This window comes from Brassica napus, chromosome C4, assembly GCF_020379485.1.
Source record: "Brassica napus cultivar Da-Ae chromosome C4, Da-Ae, whole genome shotgun sequence".
Taxonomy (NCBI): domain Eukaryota; kingdom Viridiplantae; phylum Streptophyta; class Magnoliopsida; order Brassicales; family Brassicaceae; genus Brassica; species Brassica napus.
The window spans coordinates 11,817,114-11,832,292 of record NC_063447.1 but is presented as its reverse complement, the minus strand read 5'-3'; the positions used below and the strand labels follow the sequence as shown (position 1 = coordinate 11,832,292).

Here is a 15,179-nt window from a genome sequence, read left to right as displayed (position 1 = left end):
AAAATTATGAAAGAAATTATTTAGACTACCATTTCCCATGCATGTTTTCATGTTTACATTAACCAAATTTATCCTTGGCTTTACTGAGATAAGTCATACTATTTTATCTTATGTATTGTTAATAGGTTAAGTTTTAAAAAATAGTTATAATTTGATTGGTTGTTGACGTTTATTAGTTATTTATTTTAATCAGATCTAAAAATAAAAAAAAAAGTAAATATAGAAATAATTATTATAAATTACCAAATAACACAAGTAATATTACAAATAATGATTTATGGTAACTAATTGTAGAATTGGAGAAATAATGTATATGTTTTATCAATGTCTTTTTCTTTATCAATTATTTATATATAATTAAATAAAATACTTTAACCTTTTTTATTGAAAGAAATTTAATGGTTATATATTCTTAGATAAAAGAATTAGATTTGTAGGTAAATTAGTATTAGAACTTTTATGTTTTCTAAAGGCAACACAAAACGTTTACAAAATATATTCATGATAAAAACATCCGATCATTGTATTGATCCTACACAAAAAACTCTCTTTTTTATTTCTTTAAAGCTAGAGTATTCCCGGTTTTTACGAGTTAAAATAAAATATAAAGTAATTCTACAATTAATTATACTATTGCGTTTCTGTAAGAGAAATATTTGCAATGACTAAGGTTTATGTTGTTGAACTATTTTAAATCTAAGAGATCTTCTAAAAATATATACTGAAATTTTTTTATCCAACTATTTGAAATTAAAAATTATAACAATGTAAACATAATATATTTTTTTATATAATATAATTACCCACAAAATTGCAGGCAAACTCCTAGTATCCTTATATGACCAAAAACAATTTGCTATATCCATGATTAATCTTAATATCCTTCATCATTTAATAAAAAAATTTTAAAAAATGATTTTACCCTTATTTATTTTTGAAATAAATTATTATTTTTAAATAATATTTTTTATTTTAAAATTTTCACTCTTTCCAAAATTTGAAATTTTCAAATTTTCAAATTTTAGAAATTTCAAATTTTAGTTATCGATGTGCAACTAGTCCAATTAGTTTATACTTATCCAATTATGTTATACTGGTTCAACTAGTTATACTGAGTTTTACTAGTTATACTTAGGTAGTTGTACTGAGTTTTACTAGTAATAATTATGCAGTTTTACTGAGTTGTATAGTAATACTTATGTTGTTATGCTGAGTTCTATATTTTTGTACTTATGTAGTTATAATGAGTTCTACGTCTTTGTACTGAGTTCTACTGAATAAGTTACATGTAGTTCTATTTATGCAGTTCTACCAAGTTATACGAATTCTACTCAATTCAGATATGCGAATATAATCAAAGGAACACACAATGAAATACAAAAAAAGTTATAGATTCATGACTTATAGAATAAGAAACAAATTTAAATAAAGAAAAAAATGGAAGAAAAACAAGAAGAACACCATTCTTTCATCTTTGCGGTTGATGTTTCTTATGTCGTCAGTTCAATTTTTATTCAGTATGAAAGAACGTGACGACGGATAAAACATGATATCTGATATTTCGTAAAAAAAAAAACTAAGATGGATGAAGAAGAAAGAAAAACTCAAATGAATGAAGAGAAAAAGAGATAACGAGAAGAAAAAACAGTTGTAGTTTACAAAAAAGAAACAGAGATAATCGCAGAGAAAAGAGAGAAGAAAACAGATGAGAAGAAAACGGAAGAAAAGACAAAGAAACCAAAACATTATATAATTAGGGTTAGAGGTAAATTGGTAAATTGACTGATTTTAGAATTAAAAATAAATCAAAATGAAATTGTAATCAGAAGAGAGATATTTAAACTTTTTCATTTTGCTTGAGTGACAATAGAGACGATTTCTCCAAAGTCTGAGGCTAAAAATGTATTAAATTCAAAATGAAAAGATATTTGGACAACATTTAGAAATAAAAGATTAGAAGGACGAAACTTCATTTTTTTACTCAATTTAGCAAATTATTCTAAAAATTAATAGTTGATTTTCTCTTGTATATTTAGGATTGACGATGGCACTTGAATTAGAGCTTACGTCTTCATTAACATAATGGAAAATATGTAAAAATTCATCTGCAACTAAGGTAATAAAGTATATTCAATTATTTTATCAGCAAATTACATATTTACATATATGTATATTTGAATTGTTTGAAAAACATGTGCATGTGCGTTTACCATTATCCTATTTCATGTTTAAATAGAAAAACAATTGCATTTTGTTGTTGTAGTATAAAATTCCTTAAGTCATCAAATTTTAGAAGAAGAAAACTTGATGAGACAACAAGGGAAAATTGCCGATAAGGAACAAAACAACTATAGATTTGTTTCCTTAGTATTAAATCATAAATCTTTGTTCTAATAGAATAAACAATAGTGAATACTCTATTTTGTCCTTTTCTTTAACATGTAGTTACCATAAAAAAATAATTTTACTTTAATGAAATAGAAAGTAAAAGGAGTAAAAGTTTTTAAAAAAACACAACTGTGTCGTCGTCTCCGACTCCTTTCTCAATTGAAGAAGATGCGATTTCGTTCGCCGTCACCACCGTCTTGAGCTGGCCGTCTAAGTCTGTCGGAGAGGTTGAAATCGTCGTCCCATCTCTCCGCCGTCCTCCTTCTTTCATCGCCACATCTCTTCGTCTTTCCTCTGTTATCTCCGCCGTCGTCACATCTCTTCGTCCTTTTTTCCTCGTCACATCTCTTCGTCTTTCCTTTGAAATCGTCGTCACGATTAGATTCACATTGTTCTTCTTTTGCTCTTGCATCATCTCGGTTCCCAAAAATTGAAGGTTAGGGTTTGGAAATCCCCTTTATTATTTTTCTTTATTTTGTTCGTTTTATGGTTTTGCATGTAGTAGATAGAGATTGAAATGTTTGAAAACACAATTCGATTCACATTTATGGTTTTGATTTTAGTTTGTGGTTGAGTTGATTGTAGTTTGTTGTTGATTTCGATTCACGTTTTAAAACACAATTCGATTCGATTCACGTTTATGAAGAAGTATTGAAAGACCTGGTCTTCGGTCCGATTATGTTGGTGAAGGGTGTTCTCAAGGATGAGTATGAAGAAGTATTGAAAGACCTGGTCTTCGGTCCGATTCTGACAATCGTAGAAAATAAGCTCTTCTTTCACTGAAGGTTTGTTCACCACTTCTTTCAACTCTTTAAAGGAGCTGGTGCAAAAGGACATCCAAGAGCGTTTTGACAAGGTCCATAATGAGATGGCTCAACTCAAGGAAACGATGTCTCGAGTTACGGGTCCTTCACATACAGAGGGAAAAACCAGAGCATCTGAGATTCCGGGTCCTTCACATACAGAGGGGAAAGACCAAGACAAATCATCACATAGTCCGGGTCCTTCAGCAGCAAAGGGAAAAGCCAAAGGCAAGGCAGCTGAGAGTTTGCCTCCTCCCACGGTTCGTCGTAGCCCTCGGCCAGTAAGAAAGGTAAAAAAAAATGAATCTTTTGTAATGTTCCATATCGGGTTTGAATCTTTTGTAATGTTCTGTTCTTTGTCTTTTGTTGTAATTGCTATGTAGTTTGACACAGCTGTAATGTGGTTGTATTTTGTTATGTGGCATAACGGTTTACTTGATTGTAATTTTATTTGTATGAAGTGAAAAACCTTTCTATTAATGTTATGCTTAGTTGTATTAACAGGATGTTCAAAATTCTGAGGACGACATGATGGATTTTTTGAAGAATTTGTCACAATCATCAAACATCAAAGTAGAAATGGAGACCCAAGAGTACTTACAAGATGCCGTGGGAAACCATTCTCAATCATCATATGTTAAAGGTTTTGATCCATCACAAAAACTCAATGGCGAAGAACCAGCTGAATGCGTTACTCCACTGACTTCATTTAAGCCTGCGGATTGGAGACCACCTACTCTCAAAGATATCGATTTACATGGGGATCGGGTGAATGACGGCGATTACTCACTAGTGTTTGTCCCTGAGGATTCATGGGCCAAACTGATTAAGTGGTCCTCAACTTCCATGTAAGTTTTATAGTTGTTTCTTCATGTTTTATAATTCAATCTTTCTATACCTAAATTTTGCATTGCAAGCAACTGAAAATTGGACCTTCTATGTTCACAAGTGAGTTAGCAGCACGTGTCATGGGACCTACAGAGTGGCTGTTGAATAATGTGAGTTTTTAATTTGTTCATTCTTATTTTCTGCACACCGACTTACATTCTCTTATCAAATTTTCAGGAAATTGATGCACGATGTACTTATTCACTGAGAGGACTTCCTTGCGACGATGGGAACCAACTAAAGTAGCATTCATGACCTGCATGTTCAGTAATCAAATGAAGAACTCTTTCGAAGAATTTCAGAAGGACAAGAAAGAATTCAAAGTAACAGGACTGCTACACCAGTACGGCATTGGTGAACTTCCAGCACACGGGCGGACATGACTAAAGTGGGATGTTGATGTTACACGGATGTATGTGCCCCTCAATGTCGATAAACACTGGATCTCTATGTGCGTCAACTTTGTTTCTCGTTCGATAGAGGTCTTTGACTGTGAGGGATTGAAGCACACCAAGTCAGTGGAACCATTTGCCGTTCTCATCCCTAGAATTATCAAAGCTGTCCATTCTTCAAACAACTCAAAACTCAAAGTTAAGCAATATATCGTAAGTTACGTCCCAATGCCCTTACTAAACAAGAGTAGCAGTGATTGTGGAGTATATGCCTTGAAGCACATTGAATGTCATCTTCTAGGATTGGACTTCTCCCTAGTGAATGACAGCAACATTCGAGAAGCGCGCCAAAAGATTGCTTATGACCAATGGGAAGCTGCTAATGATCATGTGCTTATTTCGAGAATGGCACAATTCACTCCTCCAAAGACAATTACAAATCCTGTCGTGGAACTTGAATGAAGTTCTTTCAATTATGACTTGTGTAGGAAGAATGTGTTATTTGACTCTTTTATTTGTCTCTCTTAGCTACTCTTTATCTTTTATTTGAATTTTTTAGTTACTCTTTTTTAACTCTTTTTGACAATATCAATCCCTAACTATACCCTAAATGACTGGTATGCGAAGATATTTTCTTTAACAACCTGTAAAGATAACCTAATTGATACTAAACTAAAACTTAAACTATATCAACCCCTAAAGAAACCCTAAATGACACTAAAGTAAGACCTAAACGATTTCAACCCTTGTCTATACCATTTATGATAGTAAAGTAAGACAGTAACGATTTCAACCCCTATATATACCCTAAATGACAGCTAAGTAAGACAGTAATGATTTCAACCCAAATTAATCGACATAAATCTTATAAATCAGACAAAAAATCTTAATAATCAAAACAAGTCTTAATAATCAAAACACATACAAGTTGACCCTAAAACTAAACCCGATTAAAAGCATTGGTTGCCCTAAAAAAACTTATATAAGACCGAAAAATGGCCAGAAACCCTACATATTCCGTCGTTTATTTCTCCAACTTTTCTTAGAAAACCTCTACTTCTCAATAAAGAATTGCGAACATGAATAACAATGAAGGGATCCCTTCCAGATGTTGGTGCGGGAAGCGGATTGTCACTTATGTTTCCAAAACAGAGGAGAACCCATACAGACGATTCTTCAGATGTGAGATATCTTTACAGGTAAATCTGAAATTTCATTAGGCTCATTCTTCTATATGGAAAATTGACTTGTTTTTTGTGTTTTCGAACAGAGAAAGAAAGAAAATCATCTTTTTAAGTGGGTCGACGAGGCTCTGTTTGATGAGATTCAAAGGATGGATGAGGATCAGGCGAGAATTGCCGAGGAAATAGAAGATCTGAGAAGTTCTATGAAGAAGACAGTGCATGAAGCAGTTATGAAGCATAAGAATTCGGTCGATGTAGGTTGTGTAGCATCCATTCTCAGTATTTTATGTCTCTGGTCCAAATGTGATTGATGTTGTAATTGCTCTCTAATTCAAGTTACATTGTCAAAGATTGAACCAATTTGATTTCTAGTTTTATCGTCATGTAGCGAACCAATGTGAAAATAAACATCTATTGAATTCTATTGTTAAGACCTAAACGATTTCCAGTTGCATCATTTGACATGAACAAACTGAAACATATCTTCCAAAAATGAGAAGAACAAAATGCATAAAACGACTGAATTCAACATGAAAAAACTGAAACATTACTTGCATAAAACGAGAAGAAAGAAACACATAGTATCTGAAACATAACTTGCATAGAACGAATTGAGAATCCTATATTGCTCTATCACATGTTCTCCTGTTGTGACCTTCAATCCCACATCGACTGCATTTCCGAACTGTAGGGCCTTGAGTTCCTTGTGACGAACGGATCTTATCTTTGGCTGTCTCGTATCTGCGTTTCTTTCTCCTACCCGCAGCTCGTCTACTCTCTGGAGGAAGGATTTTTGACTTCTCCACATGAGATGGAACTTTCCATGCATCTTCGGGGACGCCAATAGGATTTATGCTTTCTTCATAAGTCGAGCGCCATGAGGCAGTAGTGTACATGTCATCTGTTAGTGTGTGTGGTCTTATTCCAACACTGAAGCCTGCTTTTATGGTGTGCCTGCATGGGATTTTCATCAGATCAAATTTCCCACAAGAACACGTGCGTCTGACCAAGTCAACCGAGTTGTCGAAAGTGTCACCTTGAACTAAAAACCTATGATCGCTAACTGGAAAGACCTTAAACGTTTTACCCTTCTCAATCCTTCTGTCAATCTTCTTCTCCACAGCAATGGTCAGTGGCTTCGAATGCTTAGAACTTAAAGTTCTACGTTTGAAAAACCATCGAGTCATCATTTCCCTAATGCTGTCCAGCAAAGGTATCACTGGAAACTCTCTAGGCATACGCAAATCAGCATTTATTGACTCCGCAGGGTTAGTAGTCCTAATATCATATCTGTAACCCGGAAACTGACAACGAGCCCACTTCCTCACATCAGCATCTATGAGATAATTTCCAATTTCAGGACTAGTAGCAAAATAGCAGTGAATACCTTACGAAAATCAGCAGCTTGATAAGCTTTAGAAGCCTTTGCAACCAAACCAGCCACACCTTTCCCGCTGAAATATGTTATAACATTATTCAGCAAGTGGTGAATGCAAATTCCATGATGAGCTTGCGGGTACACTCTCGCAATAGCTTTAGCAATTGAGGAATTCCTATCAGACACAAAAGCTAAACTATGGTCGTCAGCAATGACCGCATTAAGTTGTCTCATAAACCAGTTCCACGCGAGGTCATTCTCTGAGTCGACAACTCCAAAGGCAGTAGGATATAAACTCGAGTTTCCATATAATGCAGTAGCAACTAGTAATACTCCTTTGTATTTGCTCTTCAAAAACGTCCCATCCACCCCAATAACTTTTCGAATTGCAGCATAGAAACCGCGAACACTCTGACCAAACGAGATGAAGAGGAATCTGAATCTCCCTTTGGTATCCCTTTCATAAAACATGTGTGACCCTGGATTAGCTTCCTTCATCATGTGCAAGTATTTAAGAATTTGTTCATAACCTTTCTCTGGAATACCTTTCACTGCGTTGATTGCATATTCACCAGCATCCCACGCCAAAGAATAGGATATCTCAACTCCATGTACCATACGCATATACTGGATTATATCATTCGATCTCAGCCCTTCTTTAGCAGTTTCATACTTATGCATAATCAGAGTAGCCATTGTTTTTGCTGAAACTGTCCTATCAGAACTTCCTATTGGATGCAGCACATGAATGATCAGGTACATACTTTTTGATGATAAAATACGATGACCATGTTAATCCCTCTGCACGAACACGCCAGCTGCAATCATCATCTGAGCAACGAATGTACCACACTTTTTTATCCGATCTGGCAACCACGTAGTCGAAATTATGTTTCATTGCACATATTTTGAATGCTGCCTTCAAAAGTGTTTTGGAAGTAAAAGATTGACCCTTCTTCACAACACCCACCAAAGAGAAGCGAACACTATCTTTATTGATCTTCTCTTTGTCACACTTTTTGTCATCTTCATTGTCAGGTACCTCAATATCTTCTTCTGAATCCATATCAGCTGCATCGCCAGGCTCCATATCACCTGAATCGTCAGACTCCATAGGCTCTTCCTCTCTGTTGGCGACTCAGTACCTTCTTCCGCTATGTTAGGGGCTTGAGTACTCACACACAACTGCGTCGAAGCTTTATTCTTTACATATGTAAGAAAATTTCTAACTTGCCGATCACTGGTGATGATAACGGGTGGTGAGTTGATGCTATTGATCAAATCAGAAGGTAAATAACTCAGCTCTATATTGACCATGTTTACATCAATTCCAAAGTCTTCACACACCATAACCTTTAGGTTTTCAAAGCTTGAACTTGTGTCCAACGTAAGTAACTTGCCTCCTTTTTCTTCATCAACAAGAAATTCCCATCCATTGTTCATCGACGATTTCCACAAACCACATGAAGCATAGATGTTAATCGTCATATTTTTAGAATGACAAAATTTTGGAAGAACTAAAAAATTAAGAAGAACTTCCATGTTTAATTTCAGAAATCGTGCTATGTTGAAGAAGAAGACTAGATTTTAGGGAAAAAAATTAAAAAAGGAAATTAAAAACATTTAAAATATTTACTGAATATTTCCTAACCGTTTTTGGCTAGATTTTCGGATTTTGTAATTTTATTAGGTAGAATTTGCATTCTATCTGTTTAGAAATTAGAAGGTCTGGTAGAATATTGTATACCACCATTGCAGACAAAAAGACAATTGGAATAATGCATTTCCTACCTTAGTAGATTAATTAATTTTTGTAGCGCATCAAATCTACCAGTTATGTAGAGCATAGAGGGAATGAGGATTTTATATTCTTCCCTAGTAGTTGTTAATGTTTTCGGTGTATTGCGCATTCTACGGTTGGTAGATCACTAAGTCTTTGTTAGATTATATATTATAAACCTCCGTAGATAGTAGATCTGATTTTATAACACATTTACCCCATTTTTGAAATTACTATTTAAACATTTTTTGAATCCAAGTATATTTTTGTTATATGCAGTTGCTTATCTACATCAAATATACTATTTTTCCAGATTTGTTTTCATTTTAAAAAAAATTGATATGAATTTTTATATACAAAAAGGGTAGTGAATGTCCAAATGTAACAAAAGTTGATTTTATTCTAAAGGGACAATACCTTAGTTTAGTTATTCTATATTGGCAATTTTCCCAGACAACTTAACCCTATATCTGCATTATGCTATTTCCTTCTTTTTTTTTGTCAACATCTGCATTACCCTATTTCATTATCGTATTTAACTTAACGTGGATAATACTAGTAGAGTATTAAAAAGTATGTTTGATTTCAAGAGTGGTGCAGAAAATGGTTTGTATCAGTTTGATTTTATTTATAGGAGTTTAAACTTAGTAATTCAATTTGGACCTTTTCTTTGTCCCTCCATTTCCATCGCCGAAAATATGCACACTCTTTTTTTTTCTATCCATAAGCCAATCGATTAAAATTCTTCTGAGTTCCTATATAAATATGTCAACCTCAACACTTCATTTATAAAAGTCACCATTTACTGGAAAGAAATAAACGATCTACAACAATGAAATTTTCATATTCTTTATCCCAACGGTTTTCTTTCCCTATTTTGGCCATGCAATTTCTCATTATACATAGTGTTTCGTCACTGAACCTTACTAATGAGTATCTCAACCACAAATGCCTCTTTAATCAAGGGAAATATAACTCTGGAAGTGAGTACGAGAAAAACCTCAACTGGGTCTTCCATTACATTCGTACTAGGCCATTTGAGAATGTCGGATTCTCACACACAAGTAATGGAACAACGACATCAAATTTTGCTACCGTCGTTCTCCAATGTCGTGGTGACTCTTATGGGTCTAAATCTTATGGGTCTAAATGTCGTACATGCCTTGACACCGCAATTTTGGGGGTAAATGAATCATCATACATTTAGATATAAAAATTTACTTGTTTGCAATGATGTAAAAATGTATCTTTGAGCCAAAATAGAATTGACTACATGAAACAAAAACTAGATTAGAGTAATAAGAAAAAATATTAGCTGACAAAGTTTGACATTTGTTAAAGATAGAAATGGGACAGTTGTTAGATATCTGGGGATCCAATGTGAGATCCAGTTTGGCTCCACTCCGAATATCCAGATATTTGAAAGGTCGGATCTGTATAATAGAATCTCAGATCAGCATGATTTTAAAGTCTGGATATCTGTATTCTTTAAGTATGTTTAAAATATATATCATTAATAAATTTTTCAAGATACATAAATTTTATACATAAAATTTATGTTAAATGATTTCTACTATTAATTTTACTTTCTAAAATATTTTATTTTATTTTGGCATATTTTGTTTCATTTTATATAATGCTATAAAATATTATTTTAATATTATTATAAATATTTTATCATTATTTTTATGGATATGTGTCTAAATATGAATATCAATAGTTATGTTAATATTTAGACTGTTATCCCTTATCTAGATATCCCAAAATCACTGACCCAGATATGGATAATCGAACATGGATCTGACGGGTCCGGATATCCTGAAATTTCTGATATCCAAATTTGTTTAGTTATATAGACATCACAATTTATCTTAGATTATGTTGAAACAAAACTTATATTGAAGATGTTTTTATTAAATATGCAATTTTGTTACTAAAGGTTGAAAATTATTTATACATGTGCTGTTTCTGTAAATCCTTAATTTTTGACATTATCCAAATCATCAAAATAATTGTTTTCTATACAAATAATTAGGAGAATAAATCTTTCACTGAAATATTAAATCATCATTTAAAATAATACAAAACATATATGATTGTATACTGCAGTTTCGTAAGAGATGTCCGAGTATCAAAGGAGGAATGATATGGTACGACCAATGTTTTCTCTATGTTAGTACGATCGATATAGAAAATCCAAGCAGGATTAATTACGAGAATGTTTTTTCTATGCACAATCCAAATAACGTGAGAGAGGATGCAAAACTGTTTGCCAAGAGAGTGTTGGATTTTTTCTCTGAGCTAACACTTAAAGTCGAGAAAACCACCAGTGACGGCTTTCGCATCATACTTTACGCAGCAGGGGAAAAAAAGCTCGGGAAAAATACATTATATGCAATGGTGCAATGTCTAGAGCTAACATTGGATTGTAAAAATTGTTTGACATGGAGTACCACAAAGCTTTTCAAGAATGGCGACATTAAACAAGGAGCGAGAGTTTTTGGTTCAAACTGTGATGTTAGGTATGAACTATACCCTTTTCTTAGATTTGTTAAGCACTTTTAAGGTGGTGTTGAATACATCATCTTTATAATTTCAAATTATATTTTACTTACGTTGACTTTTTCTTTTTGCTGAAATGTAATATCTCTATATCAATCAAAATAGTGTTTACAAAAATAGATCCATAGAAAATTTTTAGAAGATCAAAATTGATATTTTCAAAACAAGGATTTTCAACTGGCTTGGAATTCTTGAGCCTATAACCCAACTGACTTGTGTTCCATCCTCAGTATCTGATAGTTTTGCTTCAATGACTTCAGTCGATTGCTGATATGTTTATGAGTGATGTTTGGTAACTCTCTTAGTGAGTGATAAGACTGCTGATTCTTACTGTCATTACGTTCTTCAGATCAAATAGTTTGTTGATTGAAAAGTGTGTTTGACAAGCCCCAAGTCATGCTCTTTTAACCTCGTACCTTTTATTGTGCATTGCATGATCTACCAACCCGGTTTATCTTCTCTCAGCAGCTCTGAGTAGAACATGTCCCATAACTTACGTGAATTCAATGCTGTTGAAAACTTTGAATAAGTTAAAAATTAAATATGTGTGACCAAAAGTGTTGTATGTCATTATCTGAATCAACTTGTTTATAGATAAGTTTCATTGATATTGAGCATCACAATTTAGTTTCAAAATAATAAAAAAGTTAAAACATGTGTTTAAACTAGGGGTGTTCAATCCGGATATCGGTTCGGTTTCGGTTCGGTTTTTTCGGTTTTTCGGTATTTTGGTTAGTAAAATATAACTAGCATTCTAAATCCATATTTACTTCGGTTCGGTTCGGTTTATATACCGTCGGTTTTCGGTTTATTCGGTTTTATACCAAAAAATAATAATTCTTTATTTTGGGATCATATTATATGAATTTTAGAGTCTTGTTGTCAACACATTAATTTATTAAAAAATATTATAAGTTTAAATAAAAGAACAAAAATAAAAAAATGTTTCTATCATCTAATAAAATAATCAAATCTATAATTAAAATCAAAGCTAAAAATTTTGATAATAAAAATAAAAAACAAAAAATAAAACAGAAGCACGAAGCACAAAAAATAAGTTATTATATTCTTTCATATTTAGCGTTCATCAAAGTCATGTTTCTTTTATTAAACACGAAACTCTATTCGTTTATAGATAAAAAATAATTGTGAAGAATTTCCACTAATTGTTATCATCAAATTTATAATCTTTATTTCAATTTAGTCAATGCTAAATTAAAGCAAAAAGATCAAAAGAAGACTAAGAAAATAAGAAGCATGTTTGCGATGAATTGTTATTTAATTATAGTTCAAGTGTTTTACAAATCAGAACTGTTTTATTACTGTAAAAAATATGGTAATAGTTATTAGCAAAAAAATTAACTTATGATTTTCATACGTTGTTATAAAATATATACATATTTACATGTTTCTATTTTTTGATCGGTTTTATTCGGTTTATTCGGTTTTATCGGTTATATACCGAACCATATCCAAATCCTACGGTTTTTTAAAAATCATATCCATTCAGTTTGTATGGTATATACCAAATCTAAACCATATTATCTATTTCGGTTTGGTTCGGTTCAGTACGGTTCGGTTTTGCCATATTGAACAACCCTAGTTTAAACAAAAAAAGAGAGGTTACAATTTTTTTTATCAAATATGTATTATTCATAATCATTAATTTTCATATATATGTTAACCATATTAGGTAATTCCGTAACTTTTATTTAAGGAAAGAAAAAATATTCTTTTGTACACTATTAATTAATTTGATAGTTAGCTTAATAAAAAGCATAGTATATGTTTATATGGACCAACTTATTTTTCTAACAATTCTAAGAATCATTCTCGTGATAACAGGTGGCTACAAAAACATGTTGTAATGCTCCAGGATTAATATATAGGGGATGGTATGAAAACTTAAATGCGTGTTTCTTAGACATATCTAAAACAAAAAAAGGAAAATTGCCAAAACAGAACATAAAAACAACATAGTTGTCCCTATGGTATAAAACCATATTTGTCTATTTATTTTCCCTTTTATCCATTCCATTTCTGAAATTTAATGAAATAAATAGTTTTATGAATCCAAAAAAATATTAAAAATACAAACAATTAATAAAACACCTATATACACAAACACATATTTTTTTTGGTTAAAAACTTGATAAATAAAATTTTAAAATTACGTTCCACTAAAAGTAGAATTCATCTTCTACGGAAAATGAGTTAGTAGAAAACGAATTCAAGAATAAACAAGTTCATCTACTTTTTTTAGGGGATGGTATGAAAACTTAAAAGCGTGTTTCTTAGACATACCTAAAACAAAAAAAGGAAAAATTGTCAAAACGGAACATAAAAACAACATAGTTGTCCCTATGGTATAAAACCATATTTCTCCATTTATTCTCCCTTTTACCTTTTCCATTTCTGAAATTTAATGAAATAAATAGTTTTATGAATCCAAAAAAATATTAAAAATACAAACAATTAATAAAACACCTATATACACAAACACATATTTTTTTGGGTTAAAAAACTTGATAAATAAAATTTTAAAATTATGTTCCACTAAAAGTATAATTCATCTTCTACAGAAAATGAGTTAGTAGAAAACGAATTCAAGAATAAACAAGTTCATCTACTTTTTTTAGAAGAAACAATCTAAAAATGATTAAAATTCTAAATATGGAGAATGCGAATTCTACTAATTGTAAAGATCGCTACTTTTATTTTGAATGCAGTTTCTACTTTTATGAAATATTCTAAAATTTCGGGTATGCGAAATCTAAACTTAACACGAACGTCTACAAAAAGTAGAAATTGTATTCAGAATTTTTGTCATGGTTCTACACAGTGTAGAAGGTGCCTTCTACGGATAAAAAACCAGTTTTTCAGAAAATTAAGGAAGTTTCAGTTAAGAAAATATTTTAAAAATATTCTAATTTCCTAAAACGTGTCCTGGTCGATTTTCTTTGTCAAAATATAAAAAAAACGATTTTGGCTTTTCTTCTTCATCAATCTATGATTTCTCCATAGTTTGTCTTGTGATTTTCAAAAACTCTTGTTCTATGATGCATATTTATACAATATGTGGTGTTTGAGAATTTAGTGTAAGCACATGATAGGTTTTTTTGGCTGATGATAATTGGGGTAGGCTACTGTTATTGGAATCAAGCTCTACCTTAGAGGATTTTAAAAGAATAGTTTTGGAGGATTTTAGAAACAAAATGCAATTAGGTTACGGGATATTTTTGATCTGTGTCGTGTTTTTTTTTAAAAAATTGTTTTTACATTTTTTTTTTTCCTTTCTAAAACATTATGGGATTACCTTATTTCTTTTATCTTTTCACATTAAACTTTTTAAAAATGGTTTTAATTTATGTTTAATTTGATTAAGAAAAGGTTAGTTTTGGGATTAATATTATACTATAGGGACAACTTAGTGATGGTTTTATACCATAGGGAACTATATTGTTTTTTTGTTCCGTTTTGGCAATTTTCTCAACAAAAAATAAAACAAAAAATTGCTATACTAATTAGAGGAGAGTATGTTATTATCATTGTTCTAAGAATACTTCTCGGGTTTAGTTAGGTGGAGGATGAGATTAACTGACTAGTAAGAAGGCTCTTTATGGCGAGGATTGTAGCCTCCAAGAAGACAATTTGATTTCAGTGGTGCTTGGATTTTTTTTCAATCATTAGAAACCTAGCAAAAAGCCCATTAATCACAATAGCAAAAAGGGCGAGAATCATATTAAAAAGAGGTGATGTGGCACCGCGAGATAATCTTAGCTCAGCGCGGACAACATCCAAGGC

The 15,179-nt window shown here is 32.0% G+C and overlaps 3 protein-coding genes across 4 annotated transcripts; 2 read left to right on the top strand and 1 right to left on the bottom strand.

The window, feature by feature from the left end:
- The first annotated feature begins 5,550 nt into the window (after positions 1–5,550).
- LOC106453467 (uncharacterized protein At4g04775-like) lies at positions 5,551–5,966 on the top strand. Its single transcript, XM_013895714.1, has 2 exons — positions 5,551–5,670; positions 5,742–5,966. The coding sequence occupies exons 1-2, from the start codon at positions 5,551–5,553 to the stop codon at positions 5,964–5,966; spliced, it is 345 nt and encodes a 114-aa protein (XP_013751168.1).
- Positions 5,967–6,275: 309 nt separating this feature from the next.
- On the bottom strand, positions 6,276–7,729 carry LOC106453468. Its single transcript, XM_013895715.2, has 2 exons — positions 7,048–7,729; positions 6,276–6,991 (listed from the first exon to the last, which is right to left on the bottom strand). Exons 1-2 carry the CDS (start codon positions 7,727–7,729, stop codon positions 6,276–6,278), a joined length of 1,398 nt encoding a protein of 465 aa, XP_013751169.2.
- A 1,711-nt stretch (positions 7,730–9,440) lies between these two features.
- LOC106453469 (putative cysteine-rich repeat secretory protein 37) lies at positions 9,441–13,401 on the top strand. Of its 2 annotated transcripts, XM_048753636.1 has the most exons (3): positions 9,441–9,996; positions 10,923–11,335; positions 13,221–13,401. In XM_048753636.1, exons 1-3 carry the CDS (start codon positions 9,646–9,648, stop codon positions 13,255–13,257), a joined length of 801 nt encoding a protein of 266 aa, XP_048609593.1. In that variant the 5' UTR covers positions 9,441–9,645; the 3' UTR covers positions 13,258–13,401. The 2 variants fall into 2 exon arrangements, with proteins under 2 accessions (XP_048609593.1, XP_013751171.2); XM_013895717.3 differs by lacking the exon at positions 13,221–13,401 and having other exon boundaries at positions 9,443–9,996; positions 10,923–11,508.
- The last annotated feature ends 1,778 nt before the right edge of the window (positions 13,402–15,179 follow it).